The sequence below is a fragment of the Furipterus horrens genome, unplaced genomic scaffold, assembly GCF_987537825.1.
Source record: "Furipterus horrens unplaced genomic scaffold, mFurHor1.1.pri manual_scaffold_2, whole genome shotgun sequence".
Taxonomy (NCBI): domain Eukaryota; kingdom Metazoa; phylum Chordata; class Mammalia; order Chiroptera; family Furipteridae; genus Furipterus; species Furipterus horrens.
The window spans coordinates 174,906,563-174,934,290 of record NW_028327172.1 but is presented as its reverse complement, the minus strand read 5'-3'; the positions used below and the strand labels follow the sequence as shown (position 1 = coordinate 174,934,290).

Here is a 27,728-nt window from a genome sequence, read left to right as displayed (position 1 = left end):
GCAACTTGAGGGAGGGGAGCAGAGGGACGAGAAATTGGGACAACTGTAACAGCATAATCAGTAAAATATATTTTAAAATAAAATAAAATGAAATGAAATGAAGGAAAGGGCTAGAGGAAGGTACAAATGGATTAGGAGAGGGGAATGATAAGATTTGAGAATAGTGAAGATCTATGCATAAAGTTGCAGGAATGTCACAGATAGATCGAGGTGGAGAGAAAATAAGTGTATTTTATTTTATTTTTCATTTTTAAAATTTATTTATTTATTTATTTGTTTATTTATTTACTTTCAGAGAGAGGGGAAAGGAGAAAGAGAGGAAGAGAAACATTACAGTGTGGTTACCTCTCACTCATGCCCCCAACTGGGGACCTGACGTGCAACTTAGTCGTGTGCCCTGACTGGGGATCGAACCAGCAACAGTTGAGCCACAGCATCCAGGGCTTAATAAGTGTATTTTATGATCGGAAAAAGAATATGAGGTGACTAATAACAAGAAAAATGGCATGGAGAGGCTGGAGAGGTGAGAAATAATGACTGTAGATTGGAAATTAGTTATAGTAAGAGAAAAGATAGAATTTAAAACAAAAATAAGAGGAGGAAATCAGATGGTAAAATTGATTAAGAAAAGGGAGACTTCCGGCCAAGATGGAGGCATAAATACACACGCTCCGTCTCCTCACAACTAAGAAGAAGTTTACAACCCCTTCAAAACTAAAAAAAAAAAAAAAAAAAAAGAAGAGCAGAAAATCCAGAAAATCGCAACTACTGGGAAGTTCAGCAAAGAAACAAAGAAGAAATAATCAGCCAGAAAGGTAGGAGGGGCAGAGCCGGGACAGAGCGGAAGGAGAAGTGGAGCCGCAGCTGCGGGGACGGTGCTTGGTGGCAGCATGGCTAGAGGCAGAGTGGCTGGTGGGCGCGTGTGGTGGGCAGGCGTGGCTAGCAGTAGCCGTGGCAAAAAAACACAGTCATACATTTTAAACCTAAGAAGCCATCCTAGCCCCAAACCAGACCGTGTAGCTTACGGTTCCAGTGCTGGGGAAATGCATTGCTTCTGAGTGTGAAAGCAAGTAGGGGTTGGGGCAGAGGAAGAAGCTACTAGTCTCAAAAAGGAGGCAGCTTGCTTAGTACCTAGAGGGTGGAGAAGTACCTGGAAAAGCAGCGGCAACCAGCACTTTTCCCTCTCAGACTCCTCCCCCACATACAGAACCAAAATGCAGCGAAATGGGCGCCAGCACAATAGGGGGCTCCACCCCTACAACGTAAGAGGTACAACAGCCCTACCCAAATCACAGAGGCAATCACAGAAAGCTGTCATGATGAGGAGACAAAGAAGTAAGTACAGCTCAGAAGGAGGGGGCAGATCAAGGTCCCAGTGGCATAACTAAGCAATGAGCAGATAGTGCACCTAACAGATGAGGAGAGAGCGAGCTTAACAGATGCACCGTTTAAGGCATTGGTGATAAAGATGCTCAGACTTGACAGCAAAGGTTAAACAGGATGGGGAAAGAATGAAGGCTATCCTGGCTGAAATGAAGGAAAATCCGTATGAAACAAGTGGTGAAAGAAAGGAAACTAATGTTCAAATCAACAAATTAGAACATAAGGAAAAAACAAACAGGCAACCAGTACAGAAGGAGGAAACAAGAATTTTTAAAATGAGGAGAGGCTTAGAAACCTCTAGGACAGCTATGAATGTGCCAACAACCAAATCATAGGGTTGCCAGAAGGTGAATAGGGATAGCAAGAAATTGAAAAATTATGTGAAAAAACAATGAAGGAAAACTTCCCTAATTTGGGAAAGGAAATGGACATATAGGTCCAGGAAGCACAAAGAGTCCCAAACAAACTAGACCCAGGGAGGACTCCACTAAGGCACATCATATTCAAAATGCCAAAGGTTAATAATAAAGAGAGAATCTTAAAAGCAGCAAGAGAAAGAGGAGAATTACTTACAAAGGGGTACCTATAAGACTCTCAGCTAATTTCTCAAAAGAAACTTTGCAGGCAAGAAGGAACTGACAGGAAATATTCAAAGTGATGAAAAGCAAGGACATACAACCAAGATTACTCTATCCAGCAAAGCTATCATTCAGAATGGAAGGGCAGATAAAGTGCTTCCAGGACAAAGTAAAGCTGAAGGAGTTCATCACCACCAAGCCATTATTATATGAAATATTAAAGGGACTTATTTAAGAAAAAGAAGATCAAAACTCTGAACATTAAAATGAAAACAATGTCACATCTATCAACAACAGAAGCAAGGGGATGAAAACAAAGGCAAACTAAGCAGACAACCAGAGTGGGAAAAGAATCATAGGTATGGGGAGCATGTGAGGGGAGGTCAGCTGGAAGAAGGAAGGGAAAAAAGGGCGGGAAATGGTTCAGGAATTAAGCATAGTAGGAGGTTGCGGAATGGACAAGGGGGTGTTGAGAAGAGCTTATATGCACAGCCCATGGACAGGGACTAACTGGGGTGGGGGGACTGCTGGAAAAAGTGGGGGTTGCTGGGTGGAGGGGAGCAAAGGCAAAAGAAATTGAGACAACTGTAACAGCATAATCAATAAAACATACAAAAAAGGGAGGAGCAAAATATGAGATTTAAAATAAACTGTAATATAAAGACTAGTTACTTATAATACATAGACCAGGAGGACAAAAAAAAATGACTGTTAAAAGTATATACGGGAGACAACGCCTGTAGAAGATCACAGTGGAATTTGTCTCCATAATACAGCATTCCCTCGCTTACCGCAGGTATTATGTTGTAGACACCTCCACCCCCCCCCCCCCGCGATAGGTGAAAATCCGCGAAGTAGAAACCTTACATTTATTTTAGTCTTTATATATATTTTAAGGCTTTATAAACCCTTCCCACACACTTATAAACTGTTCCCAGTCCCTTATTAACCTTTTCCACACTTTTATAAACACTACTTACGGTCCTAAACATATTCTACACACTTAAAGCTACGTAACTTTAACAACATACGTATACAGTACTGCAAAATCCCGCGATATAGTGAAATAATGAAATATAATATTTTTTTTTTAAATCCCGTGATACAGTGAGGCTGCGATAAGTGAACCGCGATAATGAGATGGACTACTGTATCTGGATTTTTCCACTTTCTTCTCTTTCTGGATCCACCCCTACTGACCTCAGTTTGTGTCTAAGTCTGGATCTAGGCAGCCAGATCGCAACTATCGGTGCTCTTACGCCTGTTTCGCTCTCTTTCAGTTTTTACTCTAGTCACTGTACTCTGCAGTCTGTCTTAAGCACCATGGGGCGGGTCTGAGTACTTTCTTCAGGTGGGGCTACTGCGCCCCTCCGGCTGTTGCCACTTAGTGGGAAGTGATCTGCTTAAACTACTTCTCCTGCAGCAGTGGGGATAAGTCTGCACTGGGGTCTGTTCTACTGTCTCCCCACTCTCTTTCACTAACACCACCACCCCAATCTCAGCTCAAGCGTCTCCAGTCCACTGCGCCCTACCGCTACTGGAGCCTGGGGCAAGTGCGCGCTCCTTCCGGCGCTCCCCTTAAGAATCTCACTGCGCCTCCAGCCATTCCTCCTGGGTCAGCAAAAACAAATGAACAAACCAAAAAAATACTGCTTTATGCCTCTTAGAGCTAGACCCCACCAGGCTTACTCTCAGCTCTGCCAACAGGCCCAACCTGAGTTTCAGCCCCCAAACCTCTCAGGGAAGATCTTCCAGGTGCTGTGAAATCGCTCTGCACACCGAGTCGCTGCCCGTGGATACCAGGGCAGCACTTGCAAGACTTTTGCCGGGGTCTCTTCCGTGATCTGCACACAACCGGTCGCTATGAAGCAGCCTCCTACGACTGCCCACAGCCACAAGGCTCAACTCCAGCAGGCATCCAGCTGATCATACCTATGATTTCTCAATAAGTAAGCCAAAGTTCCAGACCTGGGAGGAGACCAGTACACGTTTTCACTGAGTCCCTCCCACATATCGCTGGACAGGGCGCCCACAGCCGGAGTTCAGCCTCCAGGTTTCTTCACTTCCCCCATCTTCACTCTTCACCCCTGCATATCTAGAGTTTTTCTTATACTAACTTTTCATACATTCCAGTCTCTTAATAAGCACTTACAGGGTGATTGTCCAAATCTTACAACATGAATCAGGAAGCAAGAACTTTCTATCACTTGTTTAATCCTATGTAGTATTTTATTTTTATTAGTACTATTTTCTTTGATACTGGAGATAATATTTTGGTTAGCTTGGCTAGTCAGCTAATAGAGGCTTTCTATAATTACACTTTCTTGGTAAGCTCACTTCTAACAGGACCTAGTTTGCAAAATAGCAATATTAAAAGATCAGTTTCATCAATGCAGTCCATAATAATCCAGCTCTAGGAAATTGCTTCATATTTTTAAACTCATGACTCATATTTTTCTGATCAATATATCATTCAGTTAACTTATATTTTGAACAGTCCTATTCCATGTATATAGAATGCATCATCAGTCCACACTAGGAAACTACTTCATATTCTTAAGGAACCTCTGTGGCCTAGTCAATAGGTGATTTATATACATATCAAATAAAATATTCTGACTCTTGGTTGTCCACTGCCTATAAATCATCAAGATTAAAAGACCATTTCTTCTTGATAATTTTTGTTGCTAAAAATACAATTAGATTATATAATCTATTTCAACTAAAAAAAAAATCTAGGGAAGATTGACAAGCCTTGCCCTTGTCAACCTTCCCTAATATAGATTGAGACCAAATTGCTGTTCAATGTTATAGCTAATGTTTATGGAATTTTGATGAATCATAAAATGAGAGAAATATAAGAGGTAGAGATAATACAGTTTATTTTTTTAACTGAGGGAAGTTAATATTGCGAGAAGTTTGTCACTGAGTCTGACATCAATTTGGTGTAAAGTAAAACCCAGACTAAATTATTAAAAGTATGGATTGAGCAAATCTAAAAATTGGAAAACGTCATTTCTTGAAGCCTGTGTTGGTTCATTTAAAATAAATGCTGTCAACTCCAGCCAAGATGGAGGCATAAATACACACGCCGCTTCTCCTCACAACTAAGAAGAAATTTACAACCACTTAAAAACAAACAAGAAAAACCCCAGAAAATCCAAAAAATCAGAACTACAGGAAAGTTCAGCAAGAAATAAAGAAGAATTAATCATCCAGAAAGGTAGGAGGGGCAGAGCCGGGGCGGAGAGAAAGAGGAAAGGAGCTGCTGGTGCAGGGGCAGTGCTTCTTGGCAGCACAGCTAGAGGCAGCGCAGCTCCTGGGAGAGCGCGGGCAAGCGCAGGTGGGCACGGCTAGCAGCAGCCCTGACAAAGAAACACGGTCATACTTATTAAACCCGAGAAATGATTCAAGCCCCAAATTAGACCACACAGCTTGCAGTTCCAGAGCCTGGGAAAATAGAGCCACATTACTTCTGACTGTGAAAGCAAGTGGGGGCAGGGGTGCAGGAAGAAGCTTCCAGTCTTGAAAAGGAGGCAGCTTGCTTAGTATAGCAAGGGGAAGAAGTGCCTGGAAAAGCTGTGGCAATAGGCACTTTTCCCTCTCAGACCCCTCCCCCACATACAGCGCCAAAACATGATGAACTGGTCGCCAGCACTAACGGATACCTAGGGCTCTGCCCCCTATAATGTAAGAAGTGCGACAGCCCTTGCCCAAATCACAGAAGCAAACACAGAAAGATGAGGAGACAGAAAAGTACAACTAAGAAACTGGGGCAGATCAAGGTCCCAGTGGCACAACTAAGCAATGAGCAGATAGCATGCCTAACGGATAAGGAGATAACAGAAGCACAGTTTAAGGCATTGGTGATTAGGATGCTCACAGCTCTGACAACAAAGATTAAACAGGACAGGGAATGAATGAAGGCTATCCTGGCTGAAATGAAGGAAAATCCATATGAAACAAGTGGGAAAAAAGGAAACCAATGTTCAAATCAACAAATTAGAACATAAGGAAGAAACAAACAGGCAACCAGTACAGAAGGAGGAAATGAGAATTTAAAAAAATGAAGAGAGGCTTAGAAACCTCTAGGACAGCTATAAATGTGCCAACAACGAAATCATAGGGTTGCCAGAAGGTGAAGAGGGAGAGCAAGACATTGAAAAATTATGTGAAAAAATAATGAAGGAAAACTTCCCTAATTTGGGAAAGGAAATGGACATACAGGTCCAGGAAGCACAAAGAGTCCCAAACAGACTAGACCCAGGGAGGACTCGACTAAGGCACATCATAATTAAAATGCCAAAGATTAATGATAAAGAGAGAATCTTAAAAGCAGCAAGAGAAAAGAGGAGAATTACTTACAAAGGGGTACCTGTAAGACTCTCAGCTAATTTCTCAAAAGAAACTTTGCAGGCAAGAAGGAACTGACAGGAAATATTCAAAGTGATGAAAAGCAAGGACATACAACCAAGATTACTCTATCCAGCAAAGCTATCATTCAGAATGGAAGGGCAGATAAAGTGCTTCCAGGATAAAGTAAAGCTGAAGGAGTTCATCATCACCAAGCCATTATTATATGAAATGTTAAAGGGACTTATTTAAGAAAAAGGATATCAAAACTATAGCATTAAAATGAAAAGTGTCACAGCTATCAACAACAGAAGCTAGGGAATGGAACAAGGGCAAACTAAGCAGACAACTAGAGTGGGAACAGAATCATAGGTATGGGGAGCATGTAGGGAGAGGGCAGTTGGGAGGGGGCAAGGGAGTGAGAGGGAAATGGTTCAGGAATTAAGAAGCATGGTAGGAAGGTGGGGAATGAACAGTGGGATGTTGAGAAGAGCATTATGCACAACCCATGGACACGGACTAAGGGTGTGGGGTTGCTGGAGGGACGGGGGTTGCTGGGTGGAAGAGAGCAAAGGGAAAAGAAATTGGGACAACTGTAACAACATAATCAATAAAACATATAAAATAAGATAGAAAAAAAGAAAAAATAAAATAAAAATAAAATAAAATAAATGTTGCCAGATTAACCTTATATCCCTTTTAGATTAGAAGATCAGGGCAGTGTGATAGCTATATTTGGTTGCTCAGAAATACTGCTGTCCTCATCATCATCTTCATAATTTCTATTAATGCTAATATAACAAAAACAATAGCTGCCACTTATTGAATATATACCAGCAGCCTTATATGGTTTCTTCCAATATTTTTATATATAATATTTCATATTACTTATTTAAACAATTCTATGAAATAAGTACTGTGACTCACTTTACAAATGAAAGAATTGAACTTCAAAGAATTCCAGTTGCTTGTCAAAGGTCACATAGATAGTGAGTAGTAATGTCAAGATTAATTTTTTAAAAATACATAAGACTGGTATTTCTGGTAATGATGGACTAAGCAATTCAGACCAATATTTCTGATAATTATAGTGGGAGAGATGGATAAAATATATAGTTAAAAATATTTTGAAGTGATAATAAAGCTTACAAGACAACAAAGGATTCCAGGGCCTAGATCTAAGTGAAGATTAACCCATAGAAGTTAGCCTGCTATTTGGAACCGCCTTTTCTGAAAAAGGAATCTGTGAATCTGAAAAGCAGAAGGCGGCATCATCTGACAGTATCAGGGCAACAGGGTCAGAAATTGGAACTCATGACCTGTTATAGGTGTGGGCTGTTGATAACATGACTATGCTTTGAGTTGGGCTCCTAAAAGGTGAAATCCTTAGTGTTAGAATATACTCAGTGTCTGAAATTGGATATCTTTATATATATATAAACTTGATTCCTACACCACATCTACTTTAGAAGGATCATAAATTTTAGTGTAAAAGGTAATACAATAATCTTTCAGAAAAATAACTTAGGAAAAGATCTTCATGATCTGGAAGAAAATAAAGTTTTCACACAAAGAGTACACAAAAAATATTTACCACAAAAGAAAAGATTGATAGATTGAAGTACATTTAGAACTCCTCTTTATCAAAAGGCACATTAAAAAACAAAAGGCAAGCTTCAGAGTGGAAAACATATTTGTAATACATTTGCCTGACAAAACACACCAGAATTTTTAAAAAGCATGCTTATAAATTTAATACTTTTAAAAAGAGCAGACATCCCAATAGGAAAAAAAAAGAGCTTTACTAGGCACTTCAAGAAAAAGATATACAGATGTCCATAGTCATATGCAATGATGTTCAACTTCACTAGTCATCATGGAATTAAAAGCACTGCATATTGACTAAATAGCTTAAGTAAAATAATAATACCAAGGGTTGATGAAGAAGAAAAGCTACTAAATCATTGCTGTTGAGAGTATAAATTGCTTCAGCACTTTGGGAAACCACTTGGTATTCCTAGTAAAACAGAATATGCACCTGTCTTATGACCCAGAAATTACACTACTATTCTAAACCCACCAGAAATGGCATATTTTGTGCACCAAAAGCCATGTGTAAGAGCATTCCTGACCACATTATTTCTGATAGCTCCAAAGTGCAAGCAACTCAAAAGCCTATCAGCAGTAGAATGGCTGCATAATTTATATTTTAATAAAACACTCTACAACACTTTAAATAAAACAATTCAAACACATACAGAAACATATGAATCTCACAAATGAAAGAATTAGACACAAAATTATATTGGCCATATGCTTTTATTTCTGTATTAATCAAACACTGTTAGATCTAAAGTACAGACTTAGAAGTCCAGGGTGGTCTTTGCTTTGTAGAAGAAAAAGCTCACTGGGAGTAACTTTTTTGAAGGGAGTTGCTTCTGGGATTCTGACTGTGTGTTTCTTGAGTAGGTGACAATTACATGAGTGTATGCTTTGTGACAGTTCACTAATCTGTACCTTTGTCTTCTGTGTTCTTTTCTGTTATGTGTTATACATTGTGGCACATTTTCTGAAAAAACAACTATGTAGAAGAATTACACTGGGAAACACAATTTTCATTGAGTTAGATCTGACACTTGTTTTTGACTAACTTTTGGCATCTGAATCCAAAAATGACCCCAGATTTTCTCTATCACATCAACTTTTTAAGGTACAGGATACCCTCCCTTTGTCCTAAAAATTATACAACATGTATATACAAAGGAAAATAAAGAAAAAGTCACCTGAATATATTGCTTATTTAGAGTTATTTTATTCATATAAAGGCTATATATTGTTACTGTAAGTCAAATGGTGTACAAGTAGTAAAGTTCTGCTACCAAACATACATATTAAGGTAAAAATTTATGCTTATTGCTTTTCCTGAAGGGTTCAGTCTGTGGACAATCTCACCTGATGCTCCAACAATAGTCAGACATCATAAGTACATCCCATCTATCCTGATACCGTGTCTCCATGACCTTCAAATCTTGGTGGAATCATTGACCTTGCTCATCACTGACTGCACCAAGGTTTTCTGGGAAGTCAGCAAATGGCTATGCAGAAAATGCACCTTGATGCTTATGTTGTAACCAAGCATTTTGAAGCTCTCCAAGAGTTTCTGGACAATGTTTGTGCAATTTTGTGCTCATATATTTCCAAGAAAGTTTTTGACAAAGTTTTTGAATGACAACCAAGCATTCTTTTGGAATTCTGACATTGTCCTAATGAAATGTTTATCTTTAATGAGCTACCATTTCTGTGGACCATCAAATACACCAGCCTTTATCTTTTCAAATGACAGGTTAGAAAATGCCTAAATGAGATACTTGAAATAGTCTCTTTCAGTTGGCAAAGTTTTAACAAATTGCTTCATGAGACCCAGTTTTATGTGTCAACAAGTGGCTCATGTAGAATGTTGGGATCACCAGATTTGAGGTCAGATCTTGGAGTCCAATTCAACTCCACCCAATGCTTCTCACGAGCTCTGCTGTCCCACATACACAGAAAACAGGAATATTTGGTGTATCTGCATTGCCAACCAAGAAGGAAGCATACCATTTTAAGGTCAACACAGATGATCCAATTGTGCTTGTGGTATTTCAACAGATCAATGACTCTCTTTATGTCTTCATATTCTTCACAAAAACAAACTGAATGGCCAATTGAAACTACACCAAATATATTGCCATTTTTGAAAAGGACATACATCAAGCTCTGCTTTGAGTTATTGATTAACAGTCACCACTCAGTTGCATTGTAGATTGGAATCCCCAATTCCTCCATTAAACCATGTATGTTACAGCCATATACAAAGCCACCGTCACTTCAAAAGTACCACAGAAATGCACTTTCTCTTGATCAAAAATAGGATGCCTTAGCTCCTCTTTCAAGCAAGTTTTTCTTGTGCAGTCTTGATGCTAGGAGTTCTGAAGCCTTTTTGGATAGTCCCAAATGTCCTGCCAAATCATTAAACTCATGCTAACCAAATCCCTTACGAACTGAGTCATCTTCAATTTCAAAATCTTCATCGTTGCTGTCACTTAGTTCTTACCATACTCCTGTTTTTTGAAAGAGGATAGTTCAATGAAAACTGGCACTGGGATTTCAGCTGAATGAGGCACTGGGTGTAGAGCTGATGGTAGACTAGGATACTCTATTTTACATTTATTTTTCTTGTTATATCCTGACGTTTTCACTATACAAAAGTAACAGTCACCTGAATGATCTCTGGGCTCTCGTCAAACCATAGGTATGCCAAATGGCAATTTATCGCGTGTTCCCTTCATTCACATCTGTAAACTCTCAACACACTGCTTCCACACCTTGTGAGGGGCCCAAGACATATCTTGATCACCAAGTTTTACTTTGAAATATGCAAAATAGGCTTCCCTGACAAATGTGCTGATGTTTGTCCTTTGACTGGGAATGGTGAAACTGCCACAGATATAACAAAACAAATCAGGGTTGTTTGGGCACTTAAGATGAAAAATAGCAGAGGCAGACGTGATTTGAAGGAAAGGAAATAAGTATGTATATAAATTAAAAAATAAATTCTGCTAACTCCTTGTATACAGACAAGAGCTCGGACTACACTTTGGAATATGATTCACTATATAGAGCAGCACACAACTTCTCACCACACTGTCTCATGTGGAACTGAATAGCCTAGACAAGTATGAACCTGTCGCTGGTTTCCAAGGTCATCCCTTACCCCTTCCCACTTGAGGGATGTTTGCTCTCAGCCAATAGGAGAGCACTAGTGCTTCCCTGAATCCAGGCTCAATCCAGCCTAGAGTGGTTGCATTAAGGTAAACTGTACAGAAAAAATTTGATGTGATGGAAGAAAATTAACTGCAATTTTGAAATCAGCATGCCTATTTAATTCTAAAACAACTGAAAAATTGAACTCAACTGGAATTATGTTAAAAATTGTTCCCCTGTGTAATTGTTGCAGTCAAACTATTGTGTACCTTGACTGTGGTGGTGTTCACACAAATCTACATTATGTGATAAAACTACATGAAACAAAATACATAGCTGAAGACATAATTGCACATTTTTAAAACTGGTGAAACCTGAATAAGGTTGAGGCATTGTCCCAATATCAACTCTTCATAATTATGATATTTTACTATTGCTAAGCAAGATGTCACCATTGGGGAAAACTGGATAAAGTATACACAGGATCTTTTATGTATTATCTTTTATAACTGTTCATGAGCCTATAATTATCTGAAAACAAAAAAACTTTTTTTAATGGTAAAGAATTTCAGAAAATAAACTGTTATGTTCACTTGAGGAAGTCAAGGAAAGAAAGCTTCATGGAGGAGACATTATTTGAACTAGATAATAGTTCTTGACATAATCCAGTTAATAAGGTTTATTGTTTTTAAGAGTTGAAATGAACCAGTGACCTCCCAGTTTGATTCCCAGTCAGCACACATGCCTGGGTTGCAGGCCAGGTCCCCAGTTGGGGGTGTACAAGGGGCAATAGATTGTACATCGATGTTTCTCTCCCTCCCTTTCTCTCTCCCTTGCCCTCTCTCTAAAAATAAATAAATAATAAATAAAAGTTGAAATGAAAATATAATAGCAGTCAGAGAAAAACTTGATAATATGTTTTGAAATAATGTCAATATATATATGTTTATTTTATAGTATCAAAATTAAACAAGAAAACATCTCATTCCTTTAGTCTAATTATTTCATTTCAAAAATATTTATGCAACCTATTATGATCAAGTACCAATTGTTCAAAACAAAACTGTTGTTTCATTACAACAGCACCGTTTCTTGAGCACCTACTGTGTTCCAAAAACAATCATTTGATATAAAATATTGAGTGCTAAAATAAGTAGTTTAAGTCATACAGTGTAAAAACTGATATTACTCCTTAAAAATCAATGTGTAAAAAAATAACAAAGCTATGTTTTCTGAATGAAAATAAAAGAGCTTTTCAACAACATTTATTGAAAGACTGTTAGATACAGATCATTTCACTAGGTCCTGTGGGAAGAGAGATAAAAGATAGAGAAGAGAAATTGCCAACTCTTTGTACAATTGGTAAATATTATTTTGATCCTGACAACTTTCTCCAATGACTTGGTTAAAATATACACTTCCAATAATTTTTAAACTCTTTCTATGTTATCTTTCAAAAGAAGCTGTCATTTGCAAATATATACTATATTACCTATTTTACTGTGCACATAAAGTTTGAATTATTGCTTATATTTTCAGTGACTCAGCCTCTATTTCTCATATCCTTTGAAAATATAAAAAATTATTTAAGTAATGTAATTCCATTTTGAAATTAAACTTCTAAAATTGGTCAATCTAAATTTCTTCAAGTTAGTTTGCAGAGGAAATTCTTCATGTCACACATTAATTTTATTTTAGTTTGGAAACTCACCACCAGAAATCTGGAAAATACTAACCCTGATTCCAGTTTACATTGTTGTATTTTAAAATGCCTTTTCATGAACTGTATTCTTTTAGTTTTACAAAACTCTAATATAGAATTTCTACTACAGTTTTCATTTTTACTTGAACACACAGACATTGCTCCTCCCTAAATCTTCCTGCAGCCTGTGGGTGCCACCTAGAGGCCTAACTGCAGAAGATACCAAAATAAGGGAAATCTATTTTTAATGGAACAGAGTAATTTAATTTAAAACGTACGTAAATCTCTGTTTAAAAGTTACCACTTTTCTCAATTTTGTTTTTTTCCTCAAAATACTTTATTAAATAGAACAAAAATAGTTTTTTCAAAATATTTAACACTATCCAATCATGTCAGTTTTTGTATCTTCTTTTAGCCAAGGGCATACATTTTATCAGCTCACATGCCAATGTTATTTGGGTCAATTAAAGTCAAATGTTCTTGATAATGTTAGTTTCAAAGTGGTTTTGGTACAACAGAGAGCTGTGTAAGTAGCTGTGGACAACAAGGGGTGTAAGGAAAGAGTAAGGGATCTCTGTCACTAACTCGACCTATGTCACAGCACCAGTCAATAATGGCCTAGATCACTTGAATGTTGTGTCTCTAACAGTTCAGTAGTAATTTACCAAGACTGAAATTATGAAAGTGATTGATAACTAAGTTTTTATTCTTCCACTTTGTATCCAAGCAGTTAGCATCTCAGTGTCATTCTAGATGCAGGGAGTGGGCTTACAGAATCTCTTCCCTATGATATTCTTCCATCTGAACCCCAATAAGCCCACAGTGCAAGCATGGGATGGAAACACAGCAGTGGAAAAGAAGGTCTGCAATTATTTTAAAGGATTGGAAATGAAGCTACAGAAATAAATTTGGGGAAAGAGCTGTAGCTTCATTTGCATGACCATGACTACATACTAACACCTGGAGTTGATTCCCATTCAAAGGAAGTCTTCAAATACAAATACACGAGCACTTGGTGATAACCCTGTTTCATTGAATAGTTTGAACTAATTCTCTTTTCATTTCCTCCCATTTAATCACATAAAAATCTTACCACATATGATATGCTGGCTATTCTTTTTTTTGTTAAGCATAAGTTATTGATTATGTTGTTACTGTTGCCCCAACTTCTTTTTCTCTTTGCTCCCCTCTGCCCAGTACCCCACTTTCTTCCAGCAGTCCCACCCCCTTTAGTTCATGTCCATGAGTCGTGCACGTAAGTTCTTTGACTTGACCCTTTCCTATATTATTCTTAACTTTCCCATGTCTATTTTGTACCAACCAATTATTCTTCTTAGTCCCTGAACATTTTGCCATTTCTCCCCCTTCCCCCTCCCAGCTGATAACCTTCCAAATGATCCCCATACTTATGATTCTGTTTCTCTTCTGGTTGTTTGCTTAGCTTGTGTTTTTATTTTTTAGATTCAGTTGTCGATAGTTGTGAGTTTGTTGTCATTTTAGTGTTCATAGTTTTGATATTCTTTTTCTTAAGTCCCTTTGACATTTCATATAATAATGGCTTAGTGATGATTAACTCCTTCAGGTTTACCTTGTCTGGGAGGCACTTTATCTGCCCTTCCATTCTAAATAATAGCTTTGCTAGATAGAGTAGTCTTGCTGTTCATCACATTGAATACTTTTTGCCAGTCCCTTCTTGCCTACAAAGTTTCTTTTGAAAAATCAGCTGATAGTCTTATAGGCACCCCTTTGTAGGTAACTCTCTTCTTTTTTCTTGCTACTTTTAAGATTCTCTCTTTATCTTTCACCGTTGGCATTTTAATTATGATGTGTCTTGGTGTGGTCCTCTTTGGGTCTGGCTTGTTTGGGACTCTCTGTGCTTCCTGGACTTGTATGTCTATTTCCTTTCCCAAATTTTGGAAGTTTTCCTTCATTATTTTTTTACATAAGCTTTCGATTTCTGTTCTTCCTCTTCTCTTTCTGGCACCCCTATAATTCAGATGTTGGCATGTTTAAAATTGTCCCAGAGGTTTCTAAGCCTCTCCTCATTTTTTTCGATTCTTGTTTCCTCATTTTGTACTGGTTGACTGTTTTTTTCTTCCTTATGTTCCAAATCATCTATTTCAACCCTGGTTATCTTCCCTTCACCATTGGTTTTGTGTGGATTTCTCTTTGTTTCATTTAGTGTAGCCTTCACTTCTTCCTTTATGCATTTGCCATACTTAAGGATATCTGTCAAGCCTATAGGCACCTTTATCACTAGTATTTTGAACTCTGCATCTGTTAGGTTGGCCATCTCCTTGTTTGTTAACTTGGCTATCTTCTTGTCACTTAGTTCTCCCACTGAGGCCCTTATCCGTTTCCTTTTTTGGGCCACACTTCTCTATCTCATCACCTTGACAGGCTCCTGTGTTTGCCCCTATGTCTTAGGTAGAGCTGTCACACCTGTTACATTATAAGGGGCGGAGCCTTAGGTATTTGTCAATATGGTGACCCATTTCACCACGTTGTGGTGCTGTGTGTAGGGGAGGAGTCTGAGAGGGAACAATGTTGCTTGCTCAGCACTCATCCCATTTTCAGGCACTTCCCCCACTTCTGGAGGGGACTGGTGCCTCTCTAGCTGTTGCGCTGGCTGTCGTTCCCAGAGTGGGTGTGTCTGCGAATGTTCTAGGACAATGAGGGTCCTTTAAACAAATGGACTCTGCTGAGAGACTGGCAGTTTCTGCCCCCACCCCAACCCCCACTGGTTTGCACAGTCAAAAGCAATGAGGCTTCATTTTCCCTGGTGCTAAAACCATGAGCTGTGTGGTCTGGTGCTGGGAGTGCTCCCCAGGTGCCCTTCTCAACTTTTTAAAATGTTTGCACTTTCCATTAGCCTGCCACTGCTGCTGCTGCTGCTGCCACCACCACACTGTGTCCTCTTCACCCCAGCTCCACCTTTCCTACCTGTCTGGATGAATATTTCTTCTTTATATCTTTGTTTGTTGGACTTCCATGCAGCTCAATTTTCTAGAACTTCTGGTGTCTCTAGTTTTGAGATAGTTGTATTTCCTTCTTAGTTGTGGAGGGAGACACAGCATGTCTGTCTAGTCCTCCATCTTGGCCAGAAGTCCCTGGTTATTCTTAAATAAATTTCACTTTAGCCTCAGACTTTTAAAGAATTTGCAATAAATTAATTATTGATATTTCCCCATCTTTCCTGCTTCATGGATTACCATATTATAATGTCAAATAAAAGGAAGATTTATTATTTTTATTAACATCATCAGCAGGGCAATATTAAATAAATATTACTTGCTTTATATAGAGTTTGTATAATTACTGTTGGTCACACATACAAAAATATCCAGAATCTTCCTCAGATTTATTTCTGTAGTTGTTTGATTGGAAATAGAAAAATATTTATATCTTATTTCTGTCTGTATTTCCTTAACTTAGTTCCCATTCTTCGTTCATCATGAAGTGTTTGGTATTCTGTCTTTGTTTGACCTTTCATAATGACTATGATCATTTTCCTTATTCTGTTCAGAAAATAATATTTTTCTATACATAAAAATGTAGTGGTGGGTTTTGTTTTGTTATGGTATTTTCTTTTATTCTTTTCCCTACACCTTTAAAGTAGAAATTTACTAAGACATAAGCTGGGGGAATGAAGAAAGAAATCATTTCAAATTATATATATGCATGAGAAGTTTATGTCAACAAGGCACAAATGACAGAAAACTTCTGGAAAATAAATGAATGTACATTGAGACAGGATCCATCTGGAAGAAGCGGGTTGCTCACATGTGAAACAGAGCTAGAAAGGGAATTATGCATCAAGCAGATAGTCGGATTGAGGTGACCTGCAAGGCTTCTTCTGCAATTTTGCATCTCTAAAAATGAACTATAAACAAAAATACATTCCACTCTACTAGGCTTTCTTCTCTTAGATACCAGTTTTGGAAGTGATCCAGTCCCGGAGGGCAGTCACTCTAGTATAAACACCAGGCTTATTGGGTTGCCCACATTCATCTCCCCAGCTCACTATTCCAGCAAGGTACCAGATGCCTCTAGCATCTGGACTAACCAGTGGACCTCCAGAGTCACCCTAAAGGAGAAGGATGAGAATAGTAATTAGTAATTTATTCATTTTAGATGTATTTACTATTTTTCTTTTGAGTTTAATAAAAGAGTGGGTTTTTTTAAAGTCTTCAGTGTGTTCAAATGCACAAGTGATTCCTTCTAAGTCACAATTCACATAAAGAAGGTGTTTTACCACCTGGGGAATTGTATTAGCCTCATGGTTCAATTCACTGAGATTAAAGGCTCCATCTCTTTAGGTAATAGTATTCTTAACCTATCTGGTACATCTGACAAAGCAATTACCCATACTGGTTGCCATTTTATCAGTGTTACATAGTTCCCAAAAGAAGGGTGATGAGTCTATTACTGATAATGGGCAGGAATTTTAGAGCCAAATGCCTGGGCTTAAATTTCAAGTCTGGCCCTCCCCAACTGGCTAATATCTTTAATTTATTTATTTAAAATGCTCCTAATAATCCCTACCTCTGATAATTATTTTGAAGATTATATCAAAGAGTATATAAAGTGCTTAGCACAGAAAGAAGGGGGTGGGGCTAAAAAGTATTCAAAGAAATAATGGCTGAAAATTTCCCAAATTTCTCAATGAACATAAACCTGCAGATTAAAAAGTTGATCAAGCCCCACACTGGCTAACCCAGAGAAATTCATGCCAAGGCACATAACAAAACTGATGAAAACTAAAGACGAAGAAAAAATCTTGAACACAGCAATTGAAAAATGACACCTCATCTATAAGGAACAACAATTCTAATAACAACAGATTCCTCATTAGAAATCAAGAAGGTCATGATTCATGTGCTGAAATAAATGAGGTGTCAATCTCAATTTCTATATCTAGCAAAATTATGCTTCAGAAATTAATAGGAGTAATGAATTTTGCCAGACAAAGAAAATCTAAGTGAATTTGTCACCAGCAGGTCTACACTAAAAGAATGGCTAAAGGAAAGTTCTGAAACAGAAAAGAAATTTTAAAAAAATTTAAAAAGAATCTTGAAAAACCAGGAAGGAAGAAAGAATGAAACTATAGATAAATAGACTTCCCTTTTCTTGAGTTTTCTATGTTACGTATTGGCACTTGAAGAAAAAATATCACCAAATGCAGTTCTTAATATATGTAGAGAAAATATTTAATATTTATGTTTATTAATATTTAATATTATAAATGGAGAAGGGTAAAGAGATTTGAAGGGAGGTTAAGTTTTCTGTTGCACATTTCACTCAAACTAGTAAAATCTGAACACCAGTAGACTGTGATAAATTATGTGTGTGTAACTTAGAGGAACTACAAAGTGTTTTTTCTACAGAGATAGACTAGTCAAAATGGAATTCTAAAAAAGAAGTTACTGTATAATTCTATTTATATAACACTCAAAATTACAAAATTTTTGAGCTGGAGTACACATTATTGATTGCCAGGTGTTAGTGATGGGAGAGCAAAGTGGGTGTTACTGTAAAGGGATATCTTTGTGATGTTGAAATAGTTCTCAACTGCAATGGCAGTTACACAAATCCACACATGTTACAAAATGCCATATAACTAGAAGTACACACTGTATGCATGTCAATTTTCTAGCTTTTATATTGTACAATAGTTATGTGAGATGTAGTCAGTGGGGGGACATTGGGTGAAGGGTACCTGAGACCCTTCTTACTATTTTTGCAACTTTCTGTAAGTCTATTATTATTTTTAAAAATATAAGATGAACAAAATGTTATGCATCGTATTAATAAGCAAACCACTCACCTGGCATGCATCTCTTTTTCCTTGTAAAGAGCCAGCACATAACATTCTAGGAGTTATGGTATTGTTGTAAGCTTGAGGTTTGTTACAGGTTTTAGTGTCTATAACGTTCACCTGCACTTGCCGAAGATGATTTTGGCCATTACCTAAAGGAAACAAAATAGTCTTTATAGTTGTTGATATACATATATTTTATAGACCTATAAATAATTATGACAATTTCATAACTATTGGATAAGATGTTGATATAGAAACTTAGGAAATGTATTTTTTCAGATATAGTAATATTTGGGGAGAGAATGCATTTCTATTTTATTTTTATGCTTATTTTTTCTTTTTTTGATTTAATCTTTATTGTATTTTTTTCCATTACCATTTATCCCCCTTATACCTCCCTCTGCCCAGCAATCACCACACTGTTGTCCATGTCCATGAGTCCTTTTTCCTTCTTGCTCAATCTACCTCCTAACCTCCTGCCCCACCCTAGCCATCATCCTGCTCTCCATCTATGAGTCTGTCCTCATTTTCCTTGTTAGTTCAGTTTGTTCATTAGATTCTACATATGAGTGAAATAGTTGCCTAGGAAAGAACTCCAAGTTATGTTAAGTAATTTTCATTCCATTGTTAAGCTTCAAAGGTAATTTCAGTAGGAGGTCATGGTGGAGTTAGGGTTCTCTGATATTCATAATCGAATACATGAATGATACCTCATTTTTTATATCTTTAATTCCTTAGTAAAAAGTTCAGACATGTTTACTCTTTCAGATACCTTACGAAGCACCATCACTATGGTGGTAGCAATGCACTTGATAGTAATCGAGGGCATGAAGAAATTTGTGTATCTTCCAGGCAACTTAGTCCACGAGCAGAGCCTGACTAGGCCCAGGTGCATATGATCAACCCACTAACATATTTTTTTATAATGACATCCCATTATGTCATTTAAATGCCATAGAATACTAACTTAGATTACTATGATTTGAGTTTCTCTTCAGAGTCTCACCATCATTTTGTAGTGCTCCAAATCCGGTCACAAACATCTCATCACCTGGGTGGAACTCATAGGATGCATCAGGGAGGCAAACTCTATGTACCACATTTGTGTAGGGAACAGGGCTAGAAAGCTCTGCTACTGAAATATCATAGTCATGTGATGGATATTTGTATTTTTCATGAACAGTTACCCTCCGGATGCTGTGTTTCATTTTAGGAGGGTATACTGTCACTCCAAAGGAGGCAGTCCACCTGGCTGGATCCTTATACCTGGGGAGGAAGATATGAAGAATAAATTCCACTTTTCCATGCTACCAATATAATAATTTCCATGAAAGAATTTAATCTGTCAATATGATTTTCTTTTAAAAATTACAGTTTCTATGTATATAAACAAGTTTTCACAATATGAGAATCTGGCTCATGGGTCAGATCAGGTGGAAATGCCACAATGGCATGTTCCTTGAGATATACATACTGTTTTGCATGTACTCTAGATCCTATGGTCTTTTGACATTCCCATGTATCAGTGACTCCAAGGGACATATAGAAAGCATATTCTATACAGAATTGGAGAACTAAATGAATATTATGTGCACCATTTCACCTACCCACAAGCATACACATTCCTCTGAAAACCCAAAAGGCTACACAATAAATTAACAAAACATCATTATCCATATACTATAGGCATTTACATTGGGTTGAAAGTTTTTATTTCTTGGAATATAACTAACCAACCTATTCAGTTGTATAATTTGCTACTATAAGATTTCTTCATATTTAATTTTTATCATGGGGAATTTCCTCATTGGGTTAAACCTACAATCTACCTAACCTCCATTTCTGATGGATATGCAGCAGAGACATTATGGCTGTTCTCTTTGATAGCAAGCTCAAAGTCCAAAGATGACTTAAAATTCCTGCTTCCTCTGACAAATTATTGTGTAATTTTTCTCCAATGGATAATTTATCTACATTTACTTTCATGCCATTTCCATTTCCAGACTGTAAAACCTCTTACTAGATTTATGAGTTTCCTACTTTCTTTGTAATATATATGTTCTTTAATGTATACTAAACTCATCACTTTCAAACCTCATAAGGCATTTTCTTCTTGCCAAGCCCAAATGTACTCTGCTTACCCCCGTCACTCACAAGTTTCAGGACTTACACTCTAAAGCAGTGAGCAGCACTCACAAGCCAAGTGCTATTGATTAAAGTTGCTCCACAACGGTGGATCCCATCCCATTGCAGGCTAGCTTGCCATGGCCATTCACCCTCTTCTACCTGTGTCCCACCAACAATCCTGAGGCTCTGTTCTGCAGTTTTATTCCTTCGAGTCCCACAGCCTGCCAAAGAGAGGTGATACATTAGTTAGCAGTTGTTTTTAACTTTCAAATTGTGTTATTGTGTTCCAAATTTCTCATGCTTTGTGATCCAGTAGTATCAAACATTTTCTCTTGTTTTTGCATTTTTTTTAACTGCTGTGTTTCATTATTTAACTCCTGTTAATGTTTTAGGATTTAAATCAATCATTGCCTTCTCTAGGATGTCTTTTCTAATAATTTCTCACCATCAAACTGGATTAATTACAACTTTCTTTAATGCTTTCATTTAAAAAGTAGTAATATCCTGTATATAGTGTCTGAATATACCTCTCTATTTCTATCATATATATATATATATATATAATATATACATATATAATGCTTATTACAGGGTTTATTACAGGGTTTCTCAACCTCGGAAGTACTGACATTTGGGAATGAATAGTTCTTAGTTGTGAGGGGGGCTGTCCTACGCATCATAGGATGTTCAGAAGGATCCCTGGCTTATACATAGTAGATACCATACACACAATCATGATAACCAGAAATGCTACCATGGGGCATAATCTTTTGGGGGGTCAAAATTGCCCTTGTTTGAGAACTATTAATTTAGAATTATGTTTCTATGCACTAGTCCCTGTACATAAAGTTCCATTATAGTATGAGCTTCTTTAGACAGGGAGTATAGTTCATCTCTTATATTCCTACTGCCTAACACAGCATTAACACATAGTAAATTCCCAATAAATATCGGTGGCAAGAATATATGCCATTGATGTAATGAGATTATCTTTTGGTCTCATCCCTTGTTAAATTTATGAATCAACCAACATTCTGAGTTTGTGAGTAGCTATTTTCTTTCATTTTTAAGATAAATACATTCTGTACTAATTCAGTAACTATCAAATGTATTCTCTAAATCCTGTGGAATGTCCTACTACAGGGGAAGGGAAATACTAGGTCTAGAGTCAGTTTTTTTTAAATACAAGTAAAGAAATTTCTGGACCTTTTGTAATTTCATCAATATATACTCCAACCCCATAATTGTGTGTGATTACCACAAAATGGAATTAATAACATCAAGATGATGTTATTTACTTTAGAGTAACAAGTTTATTCCTCTAACTGAAAAATACCAACATACAGATTACTTTCCTAAAATCTTTAAAAAAAACTTTTGTGAGAGCTTTAATCAGAATATTAAGAAGTGAGTATTTTTTGTCCTTTCTTACACAACTGCACACCTCACTTCCACTACACATCTGCCATAGGCACCCATATACCCACTCCAAAATTCTCCCAGTTTTTTTATTTAGTAATAAAATGATCCTCAGAGATCAGATAAAGCACCATGAGCTGTAAACAGAACAAGCAAACTTTATTCCCACCCTTAACACCACATAAAGTAAGCTAAGTAACTTAGTGTTAATTTTTCATCTTCAAGTTATGCAATTATAATAAATATATTAAACTCACAATTGTTCAGAAAGTTGTCTGTTTCTGTCTTGTTGATTTCTAAAATACACAGAAATGGTGAACAGGGTCAGAACATCAGAATTGCATAATACCTCTGAATACTTCAAATACTAAAGACTGCTTAATTCCATTTTAAGATAGCATATCTCTAGGTTGTAAGGAAAGTAACATGGTTATTTTATCATAGACATAGTATGTTTATTGCCTTGGGGAAAAGAAACATCCAAAGAATTTCTTTTTTAAAGATTCTAGAAAAAGGGGCATGGAAGGAAGAAAGAGAGGGAGATAAACATCAACGTGATAAAGAAGCATCGGAGACCAAACCCATAACCCAAGCATGTGCCCTGGTTGGGAATCGAACTGGCAGCCTTTCATTTTGTGGAAAGGTGCCCACCCAATTGAGCCACACCAGTCCAGGCTGAACAGTATTTCATGAATTTGAGTATGGGTAAGAGTCACATAGGGAGCACCTTCATAATGTAAATTCCTATTTCTCTTCCCAGTAATTCTGATTCAGTAGTTTGTGTTACAGCTCAGTAATATGAGTTTTATAATAAGAAATAAGATTCAAGTGGACACAGTCTCTTTGGGGGAAATAATAGTCTGAACTACAGTATTGATTGCTCAAATGCAATGATATTTTTATTGACTATTATTTCAGATTATTTTACGAAAGTCATAGGCATACTCCCATTTGTTTAACATCCAAGTGGCATCTCCATAAATTAGTTCTCACTCCCATTTAAAACCGACGTTATTTCTTTATGTGTTCCTTCTGCTAAAGTTTTAGCAAGACAATTTGCCTTCTTATTATTATTTGACTATAGCCAATGGCTCCTTAGCTTGTTGACTTCTGAACAATCAAGCCCTAACTCTATGCAAACACTAGGCCACAGGTACATAAGACTTTAAGCATCCTGATTAAATAGATTTCCAATGACCAGAACTATTCTCTTTGAACATGGCAGTTTGGGAGTTCTAAATGCAAAAATCATAATGTTAATTTTTCTTTTAGTACTTAATAGTATTGATGTACTAGAAATATGTATTCTAGAAAGGATTCTTTCTGACTTTCTCTATTCTGGCTATTCTAGGGGGGAATGGCAAAAGCAAAAGGTGACATTTTCTCAGTAAATATTTAAAAGCACCATCACTGATCGCTCTCCCTGTCCCTTTCTGTCTCAAGCTCTTCCTACAGGAAATTCTGTCTTTGTATGTTGATACCACTGACAGGGCCAGCTTCATGGATATGTGACTTGTGTATCCACGCTGGGCCCTGCACTAAGCATGGCCTTACATCTGGTTTAATTCATAGTGTCTTGAAATTTTTAATAATTTTATTTCATAGCTTGTGTTTTGAAAGTGAAGTCCAATAGAATAATGGAGCATGGCTTGAGTAGAGAACATACACATAACATGTATATCCACAGGTTATTGTCACCCGATTGATATCTCAGTCATAATACCCTATGAACTCAGGATTCAGCAAACTCCATGTTCAGCAAACTCCAACTGAGTGCAAAATAAGTATGTAATGTTTACCAGTACATAAGCAGAGGGCAGTGATAATCTCAAGAGGCCATGTTTTCTGTTTGAACCAAAACTTGCTTAAAATGTAGAAAAAAGGCAGTGACAGTCTAATAGACATGAACAACCAAAGGACCCGATAATAGTGTTTTTTGCTGTCATTTTTCTTGGTATTAGCCAACAGTTTGTGCTGGAAATAATGATACAGAAGGACTTTTTGGCCCATCCACACTTAAGCTAAGTTAGAGCATGTTCTTAAAATGTGCATGTGTCAACAAGAGAATGTAAAAAGGATTGTACTAGCCTTGTGTAGTATTTTCATTGATCTGGAAATTCTTTCCACATAGAAGTTAAATGTTCTTATATTTGCACTTAAAATTGACATTTCACAGTATGAAGGTGAACAGTAAAACTTATGCTAGTAATTTTAATATTTTTCTTTGAATGACATTAACAAAAATATTATTACAAATCAAGAGACACCATGAAAGAAAAAAAGTCTTGTATTTTATTGCCTTTAACAGCCCTTTTTATTGCTTTTTGAAGAGCTCAACATTTTTATTTTAAATGGGCCCCACAAATTATGTAGCTATCCTTGACTAGTAAAGCCTCCCTTTCTAAGTAAATAAAGTAACTTACCGCCAGGTTAAGCTTTTAGTTAAGTCTACCAGCTTTCTACTTGTCCCCTATTTTCTCATTTCTAGTATTGCCAATTCCCATATTGTACACTAACCACCTGTGCCTAGTGAGCTCTTGAAATATGGCTTCTCTAAATTGAAATGTACTATAAATATAAAATACACACTAGATTTCAAAGTCTCAGTACAAAAATATATTAAATATAGCTCATAAATAATTTTTGCATTGATTACTTTTTGAAGTAATACTTTAGATACATTGGATCAAATATATAAACTATTTAAATGAATTTCATATTTTTACTTTTATTTTTTAATGGCTACTAAAAATTTTAAGGTTATATATTTAGCCTGCATATTTGTATAGATCAGCATTGTTTCTAGAATATGACTTAGCTCTTAACCAGATTTTGATTTCTACTGAGGATCTCTTATGTTTCTTACTTTCTAGGAATGAGGGCCTATCACTGCTCGTTTTGCTCCCTATCCCTGCAAAAACAAACAACAAAACTCTAGAAATTTTATATTAGTTGTAAAATATACCAAAAATACATTAAAATAAATTATACATTTTTCATTGATAAATGTTCTAAGGGAAGAAATTATAACAAGATATATGAATGACATTTAAAGGCAAATATGTGATAGCATAAACTTTTTTAGACATCATGCTCTCAGAACATAAAATATCTAAAATACAATAACAAGAAAAAGAAGAGGAATAAATAAATATGAAAACTCATTTTTCCTTTTATCATTGGATTCTATAGCTAAGATATAAGTCCCAATATAAAAAGAAAACCCAGGCTCAGGAGTTAATGACAGACTTGTATGCAAGGCATAAGTTTTGGGTAGTATTAAAAATTAAAATACTTTATTAGTACCAACTTGGTCCCAAAGAAATCCTCTGCTAGTGGTAAGATCCCATAATTAAAGGACATCTAAAGTAGTTTGTAAAAATCATTGTCTAAAACCAAACTGAACATGGAGCTCTTGTATGTAAGAGAATTAAACTAAATAAGGAAAATAAACTTACTTTTTATTTCAACTGATTCAGGATCTAACTCAGGAGGTCCTACAGCATCTTGCAGCTTTTTATGTAGAATATATTGAATAATATTATTTATGGTTTCAGGATCCTCAGTAGAACGAAACCTAAAAATCAGTAGCATATGAGCCAACAGTCCATTTTTCTCTTTACTGTGGATCAAAAAGAAAAAACAAAGTAGTTTTAAAAGATATAGTTCAGAATAAAATTTGTGATAATATCACAATGTAGTTTTCTTCATATTATTATTCATTTGAAACAAATGAAAACAAATCTATAAATGTAATTTTAAGAAATCAAATTTGTTTTCTTCTATTTCTATTGTTTACCACATATAGAACTTCCAACTCAGCCTCCTTGAGAGTAAACTAGTATGTACACAGTCCCTTACCACCCAAGGATCCAGTTAAGTACATGGTTATTAATATATAAAATAGACACTTCTCTTGTCAACTTTTCAAAATAATCAAAGGTAAATATTACTGAATATGACATCAAGTCTCTCTTTAGCTTTTAGGCTCAATCCAATAATTTTTTAAGCAACCTTCAGACTCTCCTAAACAACTCTTAAATCCTAAGAATCTTAGAAAGCTTGATCGAACTGTATTAACTGTATGTGATTTTATTTTCAAGGTAGAGGGGTAATTAGCCTTAGAGTCATTTGAATGAGTTACTGCCTTGGAGTCAATCTTGATGGATCTTTCTCATTTTGCTGCTCCACCCTTTTTCACATACAATCAGTTCCTAAAGAATCTTATTCCTCCCTCTACACAGCAACCCTTACTCACATAAACTGTAAACAGAAATATAAATAAAAATATTATTTTTAGAAGTCAGTTTTATTATAAAATTTATTATCCATCCTCTCTGATACAGTATTTCTATTTTTAGAAATGTAATCTTCAAATACCCTTTTTTGTGTACAAGGAGATATGTATGCATATGTTCATAATAACCTTGTTTTTAAATCAGAAAAATGTGTAAAAACTCAAGTGTCCATCAAAAGTTTATTGGTTAACTCAACCCTGATACATACTTGTAGTGAAATACTATACGGCCAGCTAAAGAATGAAACAAATGTTCATTCGGTCATTGAAAAGGCATGCAAAATAAGTTGCTAAGAAGTTGAATTCTTTCTGAGAGTAGAAGTATTAGAAAGGGAGTTTTGACTTCCTATTTTATGTAATAACATATTATTAAATTTTATGTTTTTTTATTGCTTTTGTAATCTGAAGTAACAAATAAGACTTTAAAAAGATTATTGTTATGTATCTCCACACCTTTCAGCAACCCTGTATATCAATTATTTCTTCTTCTGTCTCTTAAATTATCCCTATACTGTCTAGCTTAATAAAACCCTTTCTCTGCCCCAGCTATTTAATTTATTTCCCACCTTCTTATCACACTAAACCTTCTTGAAAGGATAAATTACACTCTACCTCATATTTATTTCTTTGCACTCTGCTTCCTCCCCTTTAGTTGCATTGACTCTTTTCTGTAAACTAACTGACATCCTCATTGACACATCCAGTTAATTCTTTCCAGTCATATTACTTGGTCTCTCAGTAGTATTTGTCAATGCTGACTATTTCCTTTTTGAACTTTCGTATATCTGTCATGAATTTCCTTTTTCCCTGTTCCTTCCCTATTTTCTAGGTTCCTATTTTTCTTATATTTCCTTAAATATTGTTGTTCTTCAAGCTTTCATCAGACTTTTCTTTTTGTCTTCTTTTACCTTTTTTCTGAGAAATTCTACTTATATCCACACTTTCTGATACTTTGAGTTGATGATGAGCAAATGTATATCTTCACCTCAGTTCCCCTTTCCTCCCCGAAGTTAGACTCCTATGTCAGGCTCATATGGTGTCCTAGTCTCTCAATTCAACATTTCAAAAACTGACTTCAACTTTTCATCACACTTCGTTTCTTTCTACTGCAGTACAGAAGAAGAAAAAATAGAGCAGCAAGGTGAGTAGGGTGAAGGAGTAAGTTGGAAAGTGGTTTAGTAGATAGAATTGGTAGAACTTAGTTATTCATAACGTGCAAGGCACCTAGGAAAGGAAGGAGTATATAATGGCTTCCAGGTTTCTTATTAGAATGAATGGATTTTCCTCGAGTTAGAAATAGTGCTG

At 36.4% G+C, this 27,728-nt stretch overlaps 1 protein-coding gene across 1 annotated transcript in view; it reads right to left on the bottom strand.

Annotated features, from left to right (window-relative positions):
• Positions 1-16,341: 16,341 nt before the first annotated feature.
• The window catches only part of LOC150020047 (transmembrane protease serine 11E-like), a 33,979-nt gene continuing 22,592 nt past the window's right edge, over positions 16,342-27,728 (bottom strand). Inside the window, exons 5-10 of the mRNA XM_090266808.1 lie at positions 25,585-25,748; positions 22,384-22,422; positions 20,751-20,928; positions 19,587-19,846; positions 18,587-18,729; positions 16,342-16,846 (exon numbers count right to left, since the gene is read on the bottom strand). Of these exons, the coding sequence (XP_090122934.1) occupies positions 16,685-16,846; positions 18,587-18,729; positions 19,587-19,846; positions 20,751-20,928; positions 22,384-22,422; positions 25,585-25,748 (946 nt within the window). The 3' untranslated portion in view covers positions 16,342-16,684. The remainder of the gene's footprint in view (positions 16,847-18,586; positions 18,730-19,586; positions 19,847-20,750; positions 20,929-22,383; positions 22,423-25,584; positions 25,749-27,728) is intronic.